Source organism: Cucumis sativus, chromosome 7, assembly GCF_000004075.3.
Source record: "Cucumis sativus cultivar 9930 chromosome 7, Cucumber_9930_V3, whole genome shotgun sequence".
Lineage (NCBI taxonomy): Eukaryota > Viridiplantae > Streptophyta > Magnoliopsida > Cucurbitales > Cucurbitaceae > Cucumis > Cucumis sativus.
The window spans coordinates 5284290-5307050 of NC_026661.2; the positions used below are offsets into that span (position 1 = coordinate 5284290).

Genomic DNA, 22761 nt, shown 5'->3' on the forward strand with positions numbered 1-22761 from the left:
ATTTGTTTCGAGAGTTAAAAAGTTCGTCGACCAATTTTCGAAATTGCAAACTCCTTTACAAAGCTTATTCATGGGGTCCGTAATGATATTCCTACGCTCTTCCATGGATTTTACATAGGTTGTATAGTCTAATAAGAGTTTCAAAGATCCTTCACGAAACTGAAAAATACTCCAATGTCCTTCATGGATTCTTTGTAGGTCTTTATGATTATCCAATGTCAATAAACCTATCTATGTCAATGGTAAAAGGATAATTTGCCTAATAATTTGAATTAAGCTTTGTTTTGTGTTTGATGGTTTAAGAGTGTTCAAGCCAACTTACATCCATCTCAACTAATCTTATAAGAACAACCGTTTGACTTTACAAGATATATCAAAAGAACCCGTAGATAACTACTGTATATTGAATTCATGACCTCTTGTTTAATTCTAACTTAAATTAAGTTTGTTTGGAACAAATCGTTAAACTTTGAAATGAGAAATGATTGGAGATTGAAATGGGTAAAGAAAAGCAAAAGAGGAATGTGTTTGAGACAAGACTTGGAATAATTTATATTCATAATGTTCCCTTGAGCTTAAGTAAAAATAACATAAAGACAAAGTAATAAACATATACACAAATATATAATGATTAAAAATGTGAATTTATTTCCCATAAATTCCATTTTGAATTGTTCCATGTCCCCTTCCATGTCGGCATACGCTTCATCAAATCAACCATCTTAGCTGAACCCACGTGGCACCTTAACCAATGGGCCACGTAGCTGGGCAGCAGCTCTGGGTGTAGCCCCGCCTTTACCTAAGTTTTCCTCTTATTTTTATGCTTTAATTGCCTAAATTTAATTCATATATTTTTACTGAATTTAATTTTTTTAAAAAAATATTATCAATGTTTTTACTTTTTAGTGTAAATTTTGAATAAATTTGGACATTTGATAACCCTCGAAATAACTTTTTCTTGAAAAAACATTTAAGTAAATTTATAAGATAGGGACTAAAATTATACTTTAGTCTCTTTTTATTTTTATTTAAAATTGCAAAAAAGAAAAAAAAGGTCTTACTTTATCATAAATAATGTCAAATTCTGAAAGCTTCTTCTAAAATAAAATTTTATATCAAACTTATTAATGGAGTGGGTGTAGGATATTTATTATATGTTTGTTAGATTCTAGGTTGGTCTTAATGATTCAATTACATTTCAATTTGGTTATAATTTGGTAACAATTTTGTTTTTTCATTTTTAAAAATTTTGTTGGTTTTCTTTTCAAAATATAATGTATGAATTTTTAGCCAAATTTAAATAAAAACAATGATATATCTTTTGTTTTTATCTAATTTGCTAGAAAAATAAATAAGTTTCAATTCATTCGGTCATGGACACATGTTGTGATATTATAGACTATAACTCTAAACCCTTTGTTCTTTTATTTTTGTTGTTAAGAAATTACTATATGATAAGGAAGAAATAATTATATTGATAAGTTATAGAAACAAATTATTCCTAAGGAATTAAGCATAAAGTCAACGACCCCCATTTCTTTTGTTGGCTAAAGTTTTATCCTACCAAAATACATTAATACTCTAATCTATAAAAATAAAAATAAAAGTAGTGCACATATATACAAATTGAAAAACCATATATTTGAAGATAATTATTTTTTTGGGAGGTTGAATCAAAATCTACTTTATATTTAAAATAAAAACATGGTTAAAAGAGCTATTGAATAAGACATGTTTAAAAATGTCATAATATTCTATATTTGCAATTTTTTACTTCAAATTAAATGTGAAAATTCCATAAGAATCAGATGAATACTCTCTCTAGATATTTTGTTAGGACATTCTTTTAGGGGAATGGAGTCCCCAAAAGCAATTCAATTATGAAATTGAGGATGATTAATGTAATTGCAGTTATTAAGATGGATGTGATGTAAATAAGTACTTTTGATAGAAGTTTGTAAGGAAAAAAGATTTTAGAACAGTTTTATTGTAAGAAAGAAAGAAAGAAAGAAAGAAAGAAAGAAAAGATCCTAAAAGAGTTTGTTAGTGTAAAAAAGAATTGTGTTTGTGTCATGTGTGAATGGGAATTTGTCAAGATCTGATTGGCTAAGAGTATGGGATAATGTGGTTTAGTAGAAAAAAACTCAAACCCTTACGAACCGATAAAACTACAAATATTACAATCGCATCCTTTTCGTCGGAAAGCTAAATCCAACGGTACACATTTCCCCACTTTTCTCTTCTTCATTGGTTCTCTTGTCAGCCTCAACTTTCAAACCTTCATTCATTGGTCCACGTTGCTTAATCTAGATGGATCCTTTTGCTTATTAATATAATATTTCTCTCTCACACAATTTTTATAAAAATAAAGTTCCAATTTTTTTATAAAAAAAAAACCCAGAAAAGTAAGCTCTCAAATCCTCCATTTAAGCTCAGATCTCTGGGTGAGACACCTGTCGACTCCACCAGCCTAAACAAAGAAGGGGTCTCTCAGTTTCAAGTCACTGCCAATTTTCCTAAAAATACCCAACAATTTTTCCTTAGAAAAAGGGGGAAAAAAGGAAAATTTATATTAAAATTTATAAAAAAAAAATTTAAAGGTGAGTTCCCATTTTATTTCACTCCTAGTCTTTCCCTTTTTTGTTGCTGTTTTTGTTTTGTTTTGTTTTGTTTTGTTTTGTTTTCTGTCTCACTGTTCAACAAATGGATATGTTTTTCTCCTCTTTTCTGTCCTTTGATTTCTTTTTTCCCTTCTTTTCTGTATTGGGTTTGTGTTTTTCTTGATGTTATAATGTTGGTTTGCTCTTTAAGATGTTTGGAGTTTCTAATCCTTAAATGGATCTATGAATTTGGAAGATGGGATTAATCTGCAATGATGCCTTTTTTTTTTTAAAAAAAAGGATTTGATCTGATGATTGATCTTGTTTTTGAGGTTTTTGATTTGAACTTGTCTGTTTGGTCTCTGTTTGAAGCTTGTGTTTATAGATAAAGAAACAAAGGTCAGTTTTAGAAAGTTGAGATCTTTTGATATTGTTATTTTACTGCTGTTTTTGGTATGTAGAACTTGGAATCAGTGATCCTAATGTTTTAGACTTCAGCTCATCACTTTACTAAATTGGTTGAACTAAAGTTTTGAATTACACTGGTGCTTTCTTTTTTATGGTTTAAGTTTTTAGTATCAGTTTCTTGTTTCACCAATTATATATAACAGTGTTCAAGGATATTTCTTATTGAGCGGTGATAAAATTACTTGTAAAAGTTGGGCGATTTTTTAAGGAATAAACTCTAAGGTCTTTTGGAATGACTTTTAAAGTGTTTTTAAGCAATTATGTATTTTTGATAAAATGAAATCACGCATAAGAACAAACCAAGGAAAATAACTTCTACACAGTTCCCCAATATGTTTTCCCTAGTTTTGTTTTTCATGTTAAGTTACATTCAGAGAGTTCATTTTCCTCCTGGAAAACCTCTTGAAGGAGAATCTTGTTTCGAAGTTTTTGTTTGTCTCTTATGTGCGTGGAATAGTAATTGAAGGACAATGTTTATCAGCTATTTAACTCATAATTCAGAGACAGTCCCATGAAAAGTATTTCTCTTTCATTCCGTTGGCAGGTTTTCCTTCATTCAGTGGTAAGAAAACTGAGATTGGCAAAGATAAAAAGGAACATACTTGAACTATTACACGAGAAAGACTAATTTTCAAGGCAGTTGCTGTGTCCACACGAGTTGAACTCTCAAATGAATTTCAGAAACTTTGAGGATATCCCACCAGGAGAAGGCCCTATGGCTAAGGCACAAGGAAATTTCACATTGACCAGACAGCCTTCCATATACTCTTTAACCTTTGATGAATTTCAGAACACTTGGAATGGACTTGGAAAGGATGTCGGTTCGATGAATATGGATGAACTTCTTAAAAACATATGGACTGCCGAAGAGTCTCAGGCTGTAACATCTGCAGGTGCTGCTACGGGCGGAGCTGGAATCACGAATGGTGGGAACTTGCAGAGGCAAGGTTCGTTAACTTTACCCAGGACCATTAGTCAGAAAACGGTCGATGAAGTTTGGAAAGACTTGAGTAAAGAGAATACTAGTGTTAACGAAGGAAATGGAATCGAACCAATGCCAGCTCGACGACAACCGACATTAGGGGAAGTGACTTTGGAGGAGTTTTTAGCTAGAGCAGGAGTGGTAAGAGAAGAACCTCCACATATTGAGGAGCGGCCATTTAACTGTGGATTTTATGGTGGATTATCAAGAGAAGACAACAATGGTAGTTTGGCTCTTGGGATGTTCATGGGAAATCAGATAACTGAGAACAAAAATATGGTTTCTAATCAGAATCAAAATCCAGTGTTTTTAGGGACAGGAGTTGTAAGGTCTTCTCAGCCGCAGCAGCAACAGCAGCCACTTTTTCCCAAACCAGCTAATGTGACCTTTGCTTCTTCAATGAATTTAGTGAACAATCCCCAGCTTACCAATGGATCTGGGACTAATTTGGTTGTGGCCCCAAAACCTCCTTTGCATGATGCATTAATTCAAGGCACGGGCATTGGTGCGATCGGCTTAGGCACGAGAGGTGTAACTGTTGCTTCAAGATCTCCTACAAGTACAATATCATCTGATGTGATTACAAAATCCAGCATTGAGGCGTCTTCATTTTCACCCGTTCCATTTTCATTTGGCCGGGGTCGGCGAAGCAGTGGAGCTCTGGAGAAAGTGGTCGAGAGGAGACAACGAAGAATGATAAAGAACAGAGAGTCAGCTGCAAGATCACGGGCTCGTAAACAGGTAGCTATGCTAATGGTCATCATAGAACTGATACACTATTTAACTATGAAATGCTCTTTGCTATTTGCCTTGGTTTTTCAAAGTAATATTCATCTATTTTACTCTTTCTTAGGACTCGTTTTATAGTAGTGAGCCACACAAAAAGCTTCTAACCCAATGAAATTCTTGTGTTTTACTCCATTTAGCTTCCCAAGTCTTCTAGTCAAAATATTATGGATGGATTCCTTATATTATGCCTGTAAAACTTGCAGCAGCTTCAGTCAATTGATGGTAAATTCCACAATATTTTATTGTTTTGATCTTTAAGATATCTTGCATTTCCAATGCTGTGCAAAGATAAAGATTCACACTTATGCTGAAATGATTTATCTAGGGAAATTTCTTCGGTAAGTGAAAGTTCTAAACATGACAGGAGAAACAGGCTGAGAAAGTCATGAACTCAAGAAAAAGAAAAACACAGTGACCTTTATAACTACTATTTTCCCCTGCCATAACAAAGACAACTATTAGAATCCAGAATAGAACAAACATATATTGAAATATGGAAGAATCGACTAATTTGAGAAAATTGGATTTATCCTAAAACCATTTTCTTGAACTTATTCACCTGTGATTTACAAAATATGTAAATCCTATACTTAATACTTTTGTTTTAAAGATAAGCATCCACATGAAAGTATACTCTGCAAGTTATATTATGAGTTAAGTTTAATGTTATTTTCTTTGAATTGGTATGCATGGCCATTTTATGTGTCATGTACATCGATCCCATTAACATCAATGATCTGGTACACCTCGTTGATGACACAAGATGTAGGCCATAGAGAGAAGTATGATTTTCTAAATTCCCAAATGATAGAAGTGTAACTTACAATCATCACTCGTATTTGAATTGAACTCTGCAGGTTTACCGAATAAAATGTGTTCTTGAGTGATGGTCTTAACGTATTTTTTTGGTGCTGCCAACTATTTTGGAACTGGAACTATTGAAAGAAGATCTTTGAATTTATTTTGATTGAGTTGAGTTATAAAGTCTAAAGTTGGGAAGTTTATGTTTAGTGTGCATGATAGTGAGATGCAGTCTCTTGTAAACTGTGTAAAAAAAGAAAGAAAAAGGAAAATAAAGAATTCTTTGATAAATGTCAAACTTCAATAGTGAAGTTAACTTATTCAACATCCATTTAAAAAGGTTTACACGTTTGAAATTCTATTTCAGGCTTACACCTTGGAACTTGAAGCAGAAGTTGCAAAACTCAAAGAAATGAACCAAGAGTTGCAGAAGAAACAGGTATATTACATTTCAAAGAATGATTTTATTTGGTATTGCATGGATAAAGCAACCATCTTAACCTCCATTTTTTATGCATCTTATCACCTGCAGAGAGAGATAATGGAGACACAGAAAAATCAGGTTCATGTTTCTCTGTTCTGACTCAAACTGCCAACTAGTTTGTTTTGAAACCTGCGTACTTAAACACTCAAACTTTCATTTTAACCCTTTCCTTTCCCTTTTCTTTTTACAGGTTTTGGAGAAGATGAAATATCAGTTGGGCGGCAAAAGATTCTGCTTGAGAAGAACACTGACTGGCCCATGGTAGAGGTGCCATGATGAGTTGTCAAATTTAGTTATAGTGTCTGAAACCAGCACAGAAGCAGTGTGTAAAAAAAGGCTTAGACTGTGTGTTTCTAATCTGATTTCAAGTTTAGAGATAGATTGGTAGCTGTAGATAACGAAGTTCGAGTACCGGTATGTAGATAGCTTACAGAAAGCAGAGTTGAGCTATATGTTGTATAAATGATCCTTCTGTATTCTAATGGTTGTTTGCTTGGATCTTTGACCTCTGTATCATCAAAATGGTTGTTTATAGTTTGCCTAACCATTTCCTCTATCAAATTGAAGCATGTCTTTTCAAGCATCCAAGTATCAGTACCCGGTTTGAAATTGCTGTTTGGCATATCCCTTACCTGAATCAAAGCTAAAGCAAAAGATAATGATAATGTGGCAAAAAGATTGCTACTCAAAACAAAGGCTTTTACTGCAGCATAACTATCTGCTTAATACTTCAAAATGGGGGGAAACCCCAGTAGGTTACTAGAATAATGTGCATACAGAGCTCAAGGAAAGAAGTTTTTGGTTCATGCTTTCATAATGAACCTTCGTCGCACAATCCACTTATAAGTGTTTGTGCCCCATCTTCCTAGTCAAAACAGCTGCGTGAATCAACTCCAATCCAAATTTCATCCAGCAGTAGTTGCGCACACACAACTCCGTAAACGTACTCATCTACTTGTGTTCATACTTTATTTCTGCCAACATAAAATCAAACTGCACAATGCTTGAAGCGATGCAGCTCACAATCACAGCGATCACCAACCACTTTTTAAAAGATAGTCTTCCAGAGAATAAAACGGTTGGATATGCTCCTCTCTAAGATCGTTTCTTTGATTAGTTGGAAAAGGTGCAGGCGAGGGCAGTGTTAACTGTATCGAGCACTATCCATTACTCAAAAATCACTTGCATAAGAACCTGGGACCAGTGCATCATCCCACTCGGGGATACTCAAAAACTAAACCTTCTGCTACACTTCTTGCTCTTGCATGGCCAAAAAGCTTGCTTACAACAGCCAATGCAAAATCTATTACATTGTAAAACCCCTTGCTTGTTATCAATTTCCCATCGATAATTACTTTTGCAGTATCTACTTTGGTTGACTCAGTTTCCAGAGATGGATGAGCAACAGCTCTCTTGTCCTGTTTGGCAATAGAAATGCTAAGCTTGTGCTATGATGGTATAGGAGCAGAAAGATGGTAGATCGTATATGGCTTTCATATTATACCTTCAGTAGACCCTGTTTGAACAGGACTGCAGGTGAAGAGCAAACTGCACCGTATATCCTTTGGGCATTATCTTGCTCTTTGAGCATCTTTTTAAGGATCCGGGATTTGTTCAACCGTTCATCTGCTGCAGCTCCCCCCTGAGTTTTTTTGGCAGAAACTGTGACATTGAGTTGAAATGAAAGAAATATCTTAAAGCATTTAAGGCCAAGCAAAGTACAAGAGTAAGAAATTTTATTAAAATGACAGGCCAGGAAAGAAAATTATGATGCACTTGCATGATAAGCAAGGCATGCATAAAATTACTGATTAAGAAATAACTTAGGCCCCACATAATAACCATTTTGTTTTTGTTTTTAAAAATTAAGCCTACTGACACTATTTCCACATTCAACTTTCTTCCTTTATTGTATACTTTTTACTAATGGTTTAAAAAAACCAAGCAAAAATTTGAAAACTAAAAGTAGCTTTTAAAAGAATGCTTTTGATTTTGCAATTTGGCAAAGAATTCAACCATTATACTTTAGAAGGAAGTAAATCATGATATGAAATGGGAAGGAAGTAGGCTTAATTTTTTAAAATGAAAACAAAAAATGAACTGATTACCAACCAGGAATTTACTAATGCAACAAGCCAGCAAATAGGCTAAGAGATTCCATAAACAGACCACACCTACTGAAGCAACTAGCTGTAAATTAAGGCCAGAGATATGTTGACTGTTTTATTGAAATGTGTAACTAAAGCCAATGTACTTTAGATACTTCATCGACCTTACCGGAAGAATAATTAGATCATACGTTGATTCTACAGCTTCTTTAATCAACTTGTCAGCAACAACTTTTGTTCCCGTTGATGTCAATATCTGAAGGGACTTTTCAACTGAAGCAATCACTACATCCACCTTAGCACGCCGCAAAATATCTGCAATGGTTACTAGTTCAATCCCTTGAGAGCCATTTGCAATTGGGATAAGAACCTGAACAAGGAAATAAAAATCACGTTGGATAAAAAAATCTATGCACATATCCTCTACTGTAATCTATGATTTTCAGACACATCTTGTCCCATTCTATTTGTAGTCTAATTACTGGAATGATATACTGCCTATCGAAACAAAACCTTGAGGAATGTTTTGTATCATCTGATGTTGGAAGTTAAATTTAACATCAAAGTTGAAAACTTCCTTGTAGAACATAAACACATATTTACATTTCCATTCTTTTTTTCTGTTTTTCCAGTACAGAAAATAGTAATGAAAGAAAGTTTATATCAAGAGATACCCCCAAACAAATCTAGTTTATTTAGAAAAATGTAATGAACGACAATTATACACAATTGGATAAACAGCCATAGAATGATTCCATTATAATGACAAATTAACTATAATCTTGATCTTGCTTTTTACATACGCAGTTGTATGCTGATTCTTAATCACTAGATTCAAAGACAAATCTATCGTTTGGAATAACTCAGACTCAAGGCCTTCAAATAAAAAAGAAAAGTTTAAGCAACTTACACGAGGAGTATGATCAACAGACCAGTCAACTTTGTTGAATTCTTCCTTTCGAGGACAGTCACTCTCCGAATCCATCAGCTGACATAAGAACGCAATCCAAGCAATTTAGTAATAGAATGAGCAAGCTTGAGAATTTCACAAAGGAAAGCTTCATATAGAGAGAACAATCCCGCAGGGGGGGAAAATTGACCAGGAATTCTGAATGTTCAGTCCAAATGTGAAGATTACAAGTGATAAGATACCTAATGATATTGTTTGGGTGCCACAACGAAAACAAAAAATATTCAAGAAAATGTTAATGGAAGATTAGCAATAAAACCTCACCAGTAGTTCTCCAACATCCTTAGCAACTGACTCTCCATAGAGCTGCTCAACTAAAGCTAAGGCAAACCCAAAAGTAGTTCCGGGGCCGCGGCTTGTTGTGAGCTCTCCTGACACTTGAATACTTGATTGAACAGCCCAAAATGTTGGGAGCTTGTCAGTGAATGCAGGGTGACAAGTAGTCTTGCACAACAAACTACACCATCATTAGCAAATCTAAATACATTCATATATTCAAATAAACTAGATGAATCCTAGTTTGGATACATTGGCAACCTACCTGCTTTCTTCTTAAAAGACCCCACGGCAGAAGAGTGACTGCTGGAGCAGCACATATAGCTCCATACAGCCTCTTTTCCTCAGCTTGTCTGCTGGTAATTTTTCGCAGGATTTCACAATCTCTTAATCTTACAGAGCCAGGCATCCCTCCCTAACAATAAACCACAATACTATTGTAACCATAAGTGACAAGAATCTTTGACATGCCATTTACAGCACCAGAGATGCTTAAGGAGGCAAATGACAGTCACAATTCAAGTCCTAAAATGTTACACGGCTAAAGATATAATTAAATTATGCCAGTTCTATTACAGAATATATCATAGTCATGCCCACAGGCCACAAGACCACTCATTTATTAGGTGTAAATCCTAGTCTTACCTACGAGTTCATTTTAGTTCTTAAACTTCCAAGAATTAGATTCTATCCCCTAAACTATTAAATGCTTTGTTTTGGTACCTAAACGTGTCTAATGAACTATTTTAGCTACCGATGGACTCAGTTATTCATCATTTAGAGAAAAGCTAAAATCTGTTTCAAAATTTGATTTTGGACCAACTAATGTGTTGCATATCTCTAGCTCATTAGGTCAGAAACAAAAAAACGTCTAAGTCAAGTATCTGTTAAATAATTAGAAAAAAGAGAAAATAATGGCGATTACAAAGATGGTTTATACAAAGTTCAGAAACCAAAACAGGAAGTCAAAAAGTTTAGAGACTAAACCAGAATGTTGAACAAACGTGAAAGTCCAATAACTAAAATAAGATTTAAACCAATATATTAATTTTGCCGCTTTCTAGCTATTTTATGTTTCTGACATATGCTTCCTCAAAGGATTCTCAATTTCAAAGCCATCTAAAACTTGGGCCAATTCTACTTATAAATGAAAGTACTTACAGGCAAGGCTACAAGGTCGAAAACTTCATTGGAACATGAACTGATTAAGGTATCAGCAACCAATTTCACACCCGCAGAAGCTTCAATTTCAAGCTCTGATTCAACCGACGCCACAGTTACAGCAGCCCCAGCTCGACGCAATACATCGATTATAATAACCGCTTCCATTTCCTCAGTTCCAAAGCCAATAGGAACCAGAACCTGTCCACATACACAAGACGAGTTCAGCAGTCCTTTCCTTTTCTCTCCAAAACAGTTAAACAAAATTATCAAACAAACTATTTAAGTGTTCATTCATCAATGACATGAAACCCCATATTCATTATGTTTTAAGAGAAATGACAAGTGGGTATGGTAGAAGGACCTTCTTGCGAGGCATAGATGGAGGTATTGTACTCGTAGCCATCGAAACAGAGGTTGAGAGCATTGGCGGTGAAGTTGGTGAGAGGGCTTTCGTTGCTTTAGCAGAGAGTTTTCTGGGAACTGTTATTCCTTGTTGGAATGGAATTAGAGTTAACAAAGGAGTGGAAACAGTGATGGCGGCGGCAGGTACAGCCTTGGGAGAGAACTTGGGGTGGGCATTTGGGACGAAGTGATTCGCCATTGAAGCTCTGCATTCAATCCCCATCTCATCCAAAGTGTAAGGGAAATTACTAAAGAGATTTTGAGAAGGATTAATGGGGAAATGTCCAATTTAACCTATTAGAAACGTACCGTACAGTCACATATTTTCGAAAGTTTATTTTTATTGAGACTTGATTAGTTTGTTAAATCGATTTTTATTCTTAATTGAATTAACTTAAAGATGGTAATTAATCTATTTAAACCTAACAAAATCCTTAGATTAATTTACTTGAAGCTTTGAGGTTCGCTTTTTCAATCATTTTATATATATTATTTATATATTTACGAAAAAACTTAATCGGATAGGAGTTACAGGTCAGATTGGAGGAAGATAAAAATGAAGGACTAATCTTTGATCGGAACCAACAACTCCGAGCAAAATGTTGAGAACATTTGCGAGAAGAGCAGCTTCTTCTTCCTCTTCCCCCTCGAATTCATGGTTATCGTTGTTCCCCCAGCTTCTTCTCCCTCGGAAGAGGGAATTTTGCATAGCTGTCCTTCCCGATGGAGTTGATCGGAGCTCCGATAACTTCGCTCGCAATTCCGGTGCTATGGACGGCTTCATTTCCGAGCTTCGTTCCCACATTAACAAGGTCTACTACTTGTGTTTGGGTTATACGTGTCTTCTCTTGGGACGTTGCATGATCTTTGACTGTTTTACTGCCTTATAGGTTCTAGCGGGGGGTGGGCCTGAAGCTGTCAAGAGAAATAAGAGTCGGAATAAACTGCTTCCAAGAGAAAGGATTGATCGTCTTCTTGATCCTGGCTCTTCCTTCCTCGAGCTTTCTCAGGTTTTTGTTGGTTACCTTGTTAATTGCTGTGATTCTTGTTTTTGGCAGGAGAACGGCTTAATTTCGTTTTTTCACTTGTTTTGACTGGAAAAACTGTTATGTTATCAATTATTAACTGATCGATGACTTGTTATTATTATTATTATATTTCTATCGTTCTATCATTTGTTTGATCTGGGTCTTCTTTTTCATTTAAGTATGTCTTCATTCCATTTGAAATATGGGGTAGCTCGCAGGCCACGAACTGTATGATGAGCCCTTGCCATCTGCTGGGATAATCACTGGAATAGGCCCTGTTCATGGACGACTATGTATGTTTGTGGCCAATGATCCTACAGTGAAAGGAGGGACTTACTATCCCATCACTGTCAAGAAACATCTGAGGGCTCAGGAGATTGCTGCAAAATGCAACTTGCCTTGCATATATCTGGTTGATAGTGGAGGGGCTTTCCTTCCGAAGCAAGCCGAGGTGTTTCCTGATAGGGATAATTTTGGCAGAATATTTTATAACCAAGCTGTAATGTCTGCTCAAGGCCTTCCTCAAATAGCTCTTGTATTGGGTTCTTGCACTGCTGGGGGTGCTTACATTCCTGCAATGGCAGATGAGAGTGTGATGGTCAAAGGAAATGGCACTATATTTCTTGCCGGTCCACCATTGGTGAAGGTCAGTTCCTCTCATTAATGTTTTTTAAATTTAAAGGGAGGCTTTGTTTCTAATTCTAGATTTCTTCTAAATAAGATGTTAAAATAGGCTGCTACAGGTGAGGAAGTATCTGCAGAGAACTTAGGGGGTGCCAGTGTACATTGCAAGACATCTGGAGTGTCTGACTATTTTGCTCAAGGTACTTTATAACATTTGTGCTTTGAGTGTAAATTTCATAACTTGTAAGGTTATTACAGTTTCAATTTGTCTTTCCTTGTCAAATTACATTTATGCATTTGCTGTTTACTAGCATCATAACAATATTGTAAATTATATCATATTACCTAATGTTTTTTTTTTTTGGAGAAATTTGTGTGATGTGTAGTCCTTTTGTGCTTCACATACAAATCAATGTAAAAACTTAGCAAAAGGGGATGAAATCTCAGCTTGTTCATTTATACAAGTGACTAATGTAATTTACAATCTTCTGCAGATGAAATGCATGCACTGGCTCTTGGGAGAAGCATCGTTAAGAACTTGCACATGGCTGGGAAAGAAGGTCTGATAAATGGACAGCAAAACATAAACCAAGGCTTCAAGGAGCCATTATATGACGTCAGGGAACTTCGGTCTATTGCCCCAACTGATCATAAGCAGTCTTTTGATATTCGCTCTGTCATAGCTCGAATTGTCGATGGAAGTGAATTTGATGAATTCAAGAAACTATATGGAACAGTGAGCACATTTATAAGACTTAAATTTCTTACTTTTTGTTTCTTCTTTTTTTATCTTTCTAAATTTCACGATCTTAATTGTATGGATTGCAGACTCTAGTTACAGGCTTTGCCAGAATTTATGGTCAGCCTGTAGGAATTATTGGAAACAATGGGATATTATTTAACGAATCTGCTTTAAAGGGGGCACATTTCATTGAGCTATGCACACAGCGAAATATTCCTTTGGTCTTTCTTCAGAATATCACTGGCTTTATGGTATGTGATGTAGGTTCAAGTACCATGTGTTAGATATTATATTAGATTTGCCTACACCCATCATCTTAAGCTTTTGGGCCAATTGGTGATTTAAGACCATCGTTAGAATTTTCCTAGATGACTTCATTATATCATTAAGATTTTCAAACTGTAATTTTTTTTTAACTTACAATTCAGAATCTAAGATCCTTGCGTTGTGTTTTACATTGAGCCCAATAATGGCTGTCCTTTTACTGGTAAAAGGTCAAGGGTTTGAATTAGATATATGCAGCGTGACTTTCATATAACAGAAAAAAATGTGCATTCAATCGTCTTTCTTTTGAACTAATGATATAGAACTGTTTTGCTTTCTCTAGATAGATGAATAATAGTTGAAAAGTATATCTGATAGGAGGCAAACACAAAGAATTCGATCATATTTAAAACTGCAAAAAAGAATAAAAAATAAAAAATAAAGAAGTTCACAGAGCCAAACACTTCGAAACACAGTTTAGGATCACTCCTACTGCTAATTAACACAAACATATTATCAATCACATTAACGCTTCCTGTTTATTCTGTTAGGCCAACAACTTCTAACAGTGTTTGCACAAAAGCCAAGTCCATCCTCAATGCAATAACACCTTTTACATTTCTCACTCAACTTTAGACATTCTTCTTCTAGCATATGTAAGGTGAATGGGAGGCTTAAGTTATCAGAATCTTTTATTGCATATGCTTTTACCGTCGTTTCACTTGATATGTTAGGTGCCATTTTGGTTTATTTTAAACTAGAACTGTCTTTTTCTTTCAGATTTTCAATAAAATCCAATTGTTATCTTCAAATAATTTTCTGTTTTCTCATCTTTGAAGTTTTAAGCATTGTTCGTTTTTCCCATGTGCGTAAATGAATTATAGTATTATACTGTGTGTTTGTCTTTTCCAGATAGAATGGTTGATGTACTTATACTTCTTGTCATTTTATGTGGAAATACTTCTAGTTTCACTAGTATTTTCTTAATTAAATTGAAGTGGTCAAGATTGGTAGAATATGGTAGGTGATGTTCATAGTTTGGCAGGTTGGCTCAAGATCTGAAGCAAATGGTATTGCAAAATCCGGGGCAAAAATGGTCATGGCCGTTTCTTGTGCAAAGGTCAGTCTCCAACCGTTTCTTATTATTAAAAATTATTTTAATGGCCCGAGTGTACGAATAATATCTACTCATCCATTATCCTAGAACCCGTGGAAATAGACAAGATATTTATCTGATGGATGGTGATTGGTGGTACCTAGGAAAAGGGCTAAGATAATGGGTTACTTTGTTCTCACCATTTTGTGGGTATTTAGTGTACCCGAAATAAATATCTTTAAGGACATCAGAAATTTGATGGAAATTCTTTTGATTATTCAATATTTTCTGCTCTTTGACCGTACTTTGAGTGAATAAATGGCCCCTTCAACTATCTAGTTCTGTGTCTTATCTTTCAACTAATTGAGAGGCTTTCTTGGGAATCTTCCTAGTCGCAAGATAGAGGTTTAAACAGATGTCGTTATTATCTTGTATAGTACTGTGCTAATAGCCTAATAGTCTGTCCTCTGCCAGCAGATACTTGGTTTTGTCAAACTTTGTTATATTGGATATCTTATAGTTCTTTAGGTTTCTTGAGATTTTAGAGAATATATATCTAGTTTAATTATAAATAATTTAGAATATTCGACAATTGATGGCTTGGACTTAAAACTAGAGGTTGTAAATATTACTCTTATGTCGCTAAGAACCCATTCTACAACTCTACTGATAAATTTGTCTAAACAAAATCCACAAGGATTTTAACTACTCGTTTGTTTTTGTTTTCTTATAAACTACAAGAACTATTATTACCTGTGGGGATTAATTTTTTATCCCTACGATTTGATACTAAAAAAGAAAGGACATACTAGCTATTGAAATAGTTTTTGACTGATTTTATCTTCTCACTTAATTCCATTTGACGAGAATAGGTCCCAAAAGTTACCATCCTCGTTGGCGGAAGCTTTGGTGCTGGAAATTATGCAATGTGTGGGCGTGCATATAGTCCCGATTTTTTGTTCTTATGGCCAAATGCTCGAATTTCTGTGATGGGTGGTGCTCAGGTAGGTTTTGTACTTTATATTTCTTGGATATGAAGTTATCCAAAACAACTTGACCTTTAATTTTCTTGTTTTATTCCAAAAATGTCTAAAAAACAAGCCAAAATTTAGAAACAGATTTTTTTAAAAAAAAACTTGATTTTTCTTTCGAATTTTGCTTAAAATTCACATGTATTTTTAAGTAAGATGAAAAACTTACATATAAATTAAAGAACAAGCATAATTTTCAAAAATAGAAAACAAAAAGCAAAATGATTATGAGACCTTAGATTTCTGATTTGTGATCATATTGTAGTCTAATATTTGTGGTCCTGGGAGCTTATCTCGTAAACTACATTGCGTCTTGCTATCATATTTCTTACATCTGATGGGAGAATCATGTACGCTGAATTATTCCTTTTTAGACCTTTAGTAAAAAGAAAAGAAAAAGGATTATGTTCGTTAGTGGTGAAATGTATCAGATTCCCCTCATGATGTTTACTTGTTTCCTATTCATGCGTATGCCTTATCTTCTGTCATGTTTCTAAGAATTGTACTTTGTCAACCATCTCGGCATACTCATTTCAAAACTCACCAATTTCTCGATAAAATGCTAACTTTGCATTATATAGGCTGCTGGTGTACTGAGTCAAATAGAAAAGAGCAATAAGAAGAAGCAAGGAATTCAGGTAATGTGTAGTTTAATATAACGAAAGTGAGTTTGCTTCCCAAAGATTACCAAGTCTTCGGTTTTACACTTTCCTTTGCATCTGAATTTGCAGTGGGACAAAGAAGAGGAGGAAAGGTTCAAGGCGAAGGTCATTGAGGCATATGAAAAGGAAGGAAGTTCCTATTATTCCACAGCTCGGTTATGGGATGATGGAATCATCGACCCAGCCGACACCCGAAAGATTATCGGTCTGTGCGTCTCAGCTTCCCGGAACCGTGCCCCTGAAGATACCAAGTTTGGTGTATTTAGAATGTAAAATTGCATTATGCATCAGATATGTCTCTGTTATACATTAGCAACAAGTACGTTCGGTGCTCATTTGCTTCAATGTGTAACACAGATGTTTTTATGTACATGTTTAACTTTTCTCATGTGTAACACTCTCTGCTCTCTTACATTCAAAATAATGAAATAATGGAGCATTTCCCCTATGGAAATGGGATGGCTCCTTTCCTTGCAAACACCAATATTTTGTCACCCACCCTTAAATTCTGAAGGACTTCGATTAGATTAACCTTTGGGAGCCCAAAATATTTGCATATATTACAGAATGCAAATTCACTACTTAGATTTTAACTACAAATTCTTCTGAAAAAACTTCAAAGTTATCCTCGAAACCAACCCTAGCCATTTTTATAATTTGAGCTATGCAAACTAAAAGTTCTTTTATATAAAGAATATAAGATGCTAACGTTAGTCGTACGAACAGAAGCGCCCGTGGCCTAATGGATAAGGCGTCTGACTTCTAATCAGGCGATTGTGGGTTCGAGTCCCACCGGGCGTGCATACTCTTTTAGTTATTTTTTTTTTCTTTAATTTTTGACGTCAAACCAACCTTATAGCGTTCATTTTAAAGATAGATTTTAACTTTTAAATGTTTCATATTTTTTTCACTAAGTTTTACACAATATTTATTAATTTTGAAGGCAGTGTTATAAGAAATAAGAATCACATGTTGAGATAGAAAAATATCTTGGTTTGGAGTTTAGTCTATGGGAAGCGCCCATCTCTTTCACCTAACTTACGTATCATAATAAATATATATAAATAAATATAAAAAACGCCATCTTCAAATCTCCACTTCCGTTCCGTCAATCGCAATCTCCGGCTTCGCCCACTGAATTTTCCATCCATCTTCCTCGTCTTCGTCTTCATCTTCTTCCTTATGCCATTTTCCATTTCAAATCTTCATTACCTCAACAACCTTCTTCTCTCTTAACCATGGCTGCCTCCTTCTCTTTCTCTACTTCTCAAACTCATCCCGATCGCATTTCCCCTTACTCTAACCTCAATTCCCTTCGCCTTTTCTCTCCTCCTTCCAATCTCCCTTTCAATCGCCGTCTTAATCCTCGAAATGCTTCTCTCACTCTCAACATCCAATGCATCAGTCAACCTAAAGGTTTTCTGCTTCTCTCTGCCTTTTTTCTATTACTCACTTTGCATGTTACACTCCCCGATTTGGTCTCTTTCTTTAATTTTCTACTACAAACATGACTTACTATAGGTTTTACTGCGCTCTACATATTAGATCTTGATTTGTGCGATTTTGTATGATTAATGCGCTCTACGTATTGAAGGAATTTAGTTGTTGATGGAAATTTAAATGACTAAGCGAGATTGACTTTGTTTTACATGTTAGAAGATTGGGTTTAATTACGATCTTATCATGTGATTTGTTTTGTTAGTTTACTGGTGATTAAAGTAATGTTGGCATTGTTTGTGTTAATTCGAGATCCATTCTTAAATTTGCGGTGTAAAGCTAGCTGGAATGATGTATATTCCTGAAATAGAAGAATTTCGTTTCTGTTTAATGTGTTAAGAAATATGCGTTAATTGTATTAGTTACTTTCTAGGTAGTTTTAGGAGAACATTTGATTTTGTTCCTCTTCTGTAGTGTTTCAATCTTTGAACGTTTTTGCCTGTTTTTGACTTGGTCTTATTCTGATGATTTTATCAAGAGGAAATCCGAAAGATGCTACTTTTGGATTAACTATTGGATTATTAGGGTTTTCGATCATATTATGGTGAATGGTTGAAGATTTGAGTAGAAAAAAGGCTTGGACGATTCTGTTTCAAAGCAATCTGTTGTCCGTTATTTACACATAGAACTTCCCTTAGATCCAAGTTAAGACAAATCTTGTAGCTGCTTAGTGCTTAGAAACAGCATTTTCATTTCCATATGTTGAGCTTGTCAAGCATGGTAACTCCTTTCATCAACTTTCAAAAGTTAGTAATTTTTTTAGATCTTTCTCGCTTAGAGTTTGTTCTTTTTTTACGTGCATTTGAATTCCAAGTTTGTAGAGTAAATGTTTGTTCTTATCCGCTCTCACCTGTCAAGGGAAGAGTGCCTTTTCTGACTTTCTATCCCATTTTTTGTTGAGATGATGGTACATAGATTATTCTTGGTCAATTTTCATTCATTGTATTTTGTTGTATGTTCCCCATCGTTTGAATTTATTACTGAACATAAGCTTTACCCAAGTGAACCTTTGTTTTCGAATGATGTTTTCCAGTTGATATTAGTTCTTCATCTGTTTTCTCTTCCAAAGTATGCATGCTGTATACCATCTTTCAGAAAATAAACAACAGACAGACACACACACAACATCAATCTCTTTTTTGTTTGAAAGGGAAGAAAAGTCTTAAGCTAAATTATTTTAGGAAACGTTTGCCTGTGGAATTAGTATCTTGTATGAATAGATTATTATGACAGTCTTATATTTCTTGCATCAGTCATCCTTCCTCCCTGGTCAATGCCTTCTTTATCTAGTAAATTATTCTTCACAAGCACTTAAACCAACCTCACTGCTTACTATGAAAACTACTAATTGATAAGAGTATGTTCACCTATGGTATCATTATTAGATTATTCTATTGTGACTCGGCAACAACCTTAGTATTAAGAAATTTTATGCTCATTGAAGTCTAAAAAATTCTAGACTTGGATCCCCAGAATGCCTTTCTAAATAATCTTGCTATTTTCATCCCCAGCTGAGGTGGTTACTAAAGACTCATGGAACAAAATGATTCTAGAGAGCGGAACCCCTGTCCTGGTTGAATTTTATGCTAGTTGGTGTGGACCATGTAGAATGGTGCATCGAGTTATCGACGAGATAGCTGCTGAATATGATGGGAAGCTGAAATGCTTTGTGCTCAACACCGACACCGATCTGCAAATAGCTGAAGACTACGAAATTAAGGCTGTTCCTGTGGTTATGCTGTTCAAGAATGGGGAGAAATGTGATAGCGTGATAGGGACAATGCCAAAGGATTTCTATATTGCTGCCGTTGAAAGGGTCCTGAAGCAGTAGGAGACATGAGCAATCGAATAGGATATCTTTGGTAAGGTTGACCAGCTTGATTGTGCGAGTTGGTTGGCCATTTTGTTGCCAAAGCTTTCCACTGGTTTACTAGTTCTTGAGGTGTATATAATAAATATAGCTTTTAATCCCAAGTTTCTTACTGTAGTTGGAATGGATTGTATAGCCTTCATTGTTGTGTTGTCTTCTCGTTGTGAAGTTATGAAACATTGCTTCATTGCATTCCACACTTCACTTCTAATGGCTTTTTGGTGAAGATTCGCAAGTCATCAACCATTTTCTTACAGAGGGTATTTGAAGATATAGGGCCACTGAGTGTTCTTTTATTTGGTAATAATCTCTCTAAGGGCCACTCTGTCACTTTTACATGATAATAATCTCTCTATATTGTAATTTTGAAAAATAAGAGAGATTATCAGAAGATTTTGTCTGATTCTTATGGTATTTTTTAAATATAGACCATGAGATATATATTAATTAATTTAGTTGTTTGCAATCAATTCAATTATTAAATGAACATGATTGAATTACGATACATGTAATCACAAGCAAAGAGATTGCTTTTATAATAGAAGACTTTAGAAAACCCTTTATATATATATAGATTATTCAAAGTACATTGAATCCAAAGAATGAAAGTGATGAAGAGAAATTATCTTGCTTGATATAATAATCTTCAATACGAAACTTCCTTCAATCAATAAATATATAAATTAAAATTCTCTTTCCCTATGTAAATCAAACTACGATGGATTGAGTTAGGGTTCTTCCTTTTGTAAGAATAAATAAAAATTCAATTTATACACCAATTCCTTGGCTTCTAATTTTACTATTTTTTCGAAGAATCTCACTATTTTACTATTCACGCATATTTAAAAATGCCATGTACTACTCTAGTTAATAACTATGAACGTCAAGATTGTTCTATCAAATAAGGTAACATTTCTCTATGAGTTTTAAAGAGAGAGAGAGGAATTAAAATTAACATTATATAATCTAAACATTTTTCAAGAGAAAATTATTTAATTATGTCTTTAAGCAAAGAAAAAAAAAATCCTTTGACTTTTTCTATAGTTTCATTTTCAATTTCACCTTAATCTCGTAAAACAAAATTATATGAACATTTGTTTGAAAAGGCAATTATACTCTTTTTTTTTTATGAAGCAATTTGATTCTTTCCAAAACCAACGAAATGAATAGACCTTTTGAAATAGGAAAAGTAAACCCTCATATGAAATATAAAGAAAGACTCAAAGTAAATAGTTTTAGATTATATCAATTATAGGTATCGATACATTGCTATATTATTGAGAGAGTCTATAGATATGATATAATATGAAATTTTGTTGTATTTTTTAAAAATGTTTCTAACAATATATCAAAAAAATATTATCAATTATGTTAAAATATTATTTTAGTCTCTTTACTTCAAAAATGGTTCAGTTTTGGTTTTTATACTTTGAAATGTCTAATTTCGTTCTATAACACAAATTATCTTAAGTTTACTGTTGACGATGTATTAAAAAATGTTTTATTATGATTTGTATTAACAATTTTACTATATATTTTAAAACTATATATTTCTTTGCATAAAAATAAATATTATTAAAACCAATCACAGTGACAAAGTAAAGTAGAAAGTTGAAAATAATATTTCATATGTGCCAACACTTTGGATATTGTAGTATATAGTCTTGATTTTGTTTGGATTTGATCAAAAGGGGATATCATTGAATCATTTTAAAAGAAAAGGAAAGACATTGTTTCTCTAAGAAGATAAAATAAAGGCATACTTGATTATGACATTGTAATGATATTATATTTTTCCCTTTAATGAACAAACTCAAGAAAGTGCATTCAGATATTTTATTGGGAACAAAAATCTCTTCTCATGATAATGTATTTCTCAATTTTTAATTTTTTAATTTTTAATTTTACCTTTATGTTGGAGTTTTTCTTTTCTTTTATATTATATTATAATGTTCTATTTTACACCATACTACTTGTAATCATGGCTTTTGTTGTAAAATTAGAATGTCACAAACTAAGGCCTATAAGATGTATAAATACAATAGCTTGTGATCAAATTTGTATATGAGTGTTAAAATATCACTTTAGCTAAACTATATATTTTTTAATTACAATCTTTTAAAAAATCAAAATAATATAAACTTAAAATTTAGATGGAAATAATTGTCCTATTGGCTAATATAGGGTTATTATGGCAACTTTGAATCAATTTTTTTTTTTACAGATCCTAGTTGAATTAAACTCCAAACAATATTTATAGTAATAAAATTGTGAAATGGAGATTTTCAATTGCTTGTTTAAAGCTGAGATCTACGTGGAAACAGATGTAAATCATATTGATATAGTTTGAATTATTGATTAAGATTCAATAATAAAATAAATGTAAAGATAGTGGAAATAAAAAATAAAAAATAAAAAGGATGGTAATGAGAATGGGAGAGGAAATGAGAGAGCATTTGTTGCAAAATAAATATCTCAACAACGTATTCCATAATTCAATTATTTAATATATATATTTACATATTTGTTTAAAATTAGTATCACACGCCAAGCGCGTGCAAGAAATATCTAAACCTATTAGGCTAAATCAATATATAAAGTAAGATATAATAAAATAGTATTTGTTAGTCCTTCAATTTCACACTTTTATAAGCTGAGTTATTTGAGATAAAATATTACATTATGTAATATTATATAAACCCATTTTTGGTACTAATCTCTAATTAATTATAATAAAGAAACATTTTAAAAACAACAAAATAAATTAAAATTTTTGATTAAATGATAGAAGCATATCATTCATTTTTAACGTTTATTACGAATAAAATCTAAAATTTTTACTATATATTATAAATATTTTGTTAAAAATTTTCTCTAATAAATAAATTTTGGTGTGATTTTAT

At 33.7% G+C, this 22761-nt stretch overlaps 4 protein-coding genes and 1 non-coding gene across 7 annotated transcripts; 4 read left to right on the forward strand and 1 right to left on the reverse strand.

The window, feature by feature from the left end:
- The first annotated feature begins 2342 nt into the window (after window positions 1-2342).
- Window positions 2343-6680, forward strand: LOC101203950 (ABSCISIC ACID-INSENSITIVE 5-like protein 6). Of its 2 annotated transcripts, XR_004218297.1 has the most exons (6): window positions 2343-2600; window positions 3613-4791; window positions 4977-5061; window positions 6008-6079; window positions 6173-6202; window positions 6315-6680. XR_004218297.1 is itself a non-coding variant. In XM_004136926.3 (5 exons), the coding sequence occupies exons 2-5, from the start codon at window positions 3739-3741 to the stop codon at window positions 6387-6389; spliced, it is 1230 nt and encodes a 409-aa protein (XP_004136974.1). In that variant the 5' UTR covers window positions 2344-2600; window positions 3613-3738; the 3' UTR covers window positions 6390-6668. The 2 variants fall into 2 exon arrangements, 1 of the variants encoding a protein (XP_004136974.1); XM_004136926.3 differs by lacking the exon at window positions 4977-5061 and having other exon boundaries at window positions 2344-2600; window positions 6315-6668.
- A 122-nt stretch (window positions 6681-6802) lies between these two features.
- Window positions 6803-11306, reverse strand: LOC101204195 (protein DJ-1 homolog C). 2 transcript variants are annotated; one of them, XM_031888944.1, is made up of 8 exons: window positions 11004-11306; window positions 10640-10840; window positions 9744-9912; window positions 9467-9646; window positions 9143-9220; window positions 8402-8602; window positions 7629-7766; window positions 6803-7542 (listed from the first exon to the last, which is right to left on the reverse strand). In XM_031888944.1, the coding sequence occupies exons 3-8, from the start codon at window positions 9885-9887 to the stop codon at window positions 7333-7335; spliced, it is 951 nt and encodes a 316-aa protein (XP_031744804.1). In that variant the 5' UTR covers window positions 9888-9912; window positions 10640-10840; window positions 11004-11306; the 3' UTR covers window positions 6803-7332. The 2 variants fall into 2 exon arrangements, with proteins under 2 accessions (XP_031744804.1, XP_004136975.1); XM_004136927.3 differs by having other exon boundaries at window positions 9744-9893; window positions 11004-11305.
- A 240-nt stretch (window positions 11307-11546) lies between these two features.
- Window positions 11547-16971, forward strand: LOC101204438 (methylcrotonoyl-CoA carboxylase beta chain, mitochondrial). Its single transcript, XM_004136928.3, has 10 exons — window positions 11547-11856; window positions 11935-12054; window positions 12284-12718; window positions 12806-12896; window positions 13191-13432; window positions 13525-13689; window positions 14748-14822; window positions 15671-15802; window positions 16411-16467; window positions 16561-16971. The coding sequence occupies exons 1-10, from the start codon at window positions 11644-11646 to the stop codon at window positions 16762-16764; spliced, it is 1734 nt and encodes a 577-aa protein (XP_004136976.1). The 5' UTR covers window positions 11547-11643; the 3' UTR covers window positions 16765-16971.
- A 248-nt stretch (window positions 16972-17219) lies between these two features.
- TRNAR-UCU lies at window positions 17220-17292 on the forward strand. The gene has a single exon. It is a non-coding gene; the product is annotated as a tRNA-Arg (tRNA).
- A 274-nt stretch (window positions 17293-17566) lies between these two features.
- On the forward strand, window positions 17567-20249 carry LOC101204685 (thioredoxin M3, chloroplastic). Its single transcript, XM_004136929.3, has 2 exons — window positions 17567-17907; window positions 19500-20249. The coding sequence occupies exons 1-2, from the start codon at window positions 17730-17732 to the stop codon at window positions 19817-19819; spliced, it is 498 nt and encodes a 165-aa protein (XP_004136977.1). The 5' UTR covers window positions 17567-17729; the 3' UTR covers window positions 19820-20249.
- The last annotated feature ends 2512 nt before the right edge of the window (window positions 20250-22761 follow it).

Coding starts and splice junctions, on each gene's coding strand:
- LOC101203950 (XM_004136926.3), top strand. CDS start 3,739: ATGAATTTCAGAAACTTTGAGGATATCCCACCAGGAGAAGGCCCTATG. Junction 4,792..6,007: donor GATCACGGGCTCGTAAACAG/GTAGCTATGCTA, acceptor ATTCTATTTCAG/GCTTACACCTTGGAACTTGA. Junction 6,203..6,314: donor TGGAGACACAGAAAAATCAG/GTTCATGTTTCT, acceptor TTCTTTTTACAG/GTTTTGGAGAAGATGAAATA.
- LOC101204685 (XM_004136929.3), top strand. CDS start 17,730: ATGGCTGCCTCCTTCTCTTTCTCTACTTCTCAAACTCATCCCGATCGC. Junction 17,908..19,499: donor ATGCATCAGTCAACCTAAAG/GTTTTCTGCTTC, acceptor TTTCATCCCCAG/CTGAGGTGGTTACTAAAGAC.
- LOC101204438 (XM_004136928.3), top strand. CDS start 11,644: ATGTTGAGAACATTTGCGAGAAGAGCAGCTTCTTCTTCCTCTTCCCCC. Junction 13,690..14,747: donor AGAATATCACTGGCTTTATG/GTATGTGATGTA, acceptor ATAGTTTGGCAG/GTTGGCTCAAGATCTGAAGC. Junction 15,803..16,410: donor CTGTGATGGGTGGTGCTCAG/GTAGGTTTTGTA, acceptor TGCATTATATAG/GCTGCTGGTGTACTGAGTCA.
- LOC101204195 (XM_004136927.3), bottom strand. CDS start 11,267: ATGGGGATTGAATGCAGAGCTTCAATGGCGAATCACTTCGTCCCAAAT. Junction 9,221..9,466: donor AGGATGTTGGAGAACTACTG/GTGAGGTTTTAT, acceptor TTCTTATGTCAG/CTGATGGATTCGGAGAGTGA. Junction 7,767..8,401: donor ATGATCTAATTATTCTTCCG/GTAAGGTCGATG, acceptor AAAAAAACTCAG/GGGGGAGCTGCAGCAGATGA.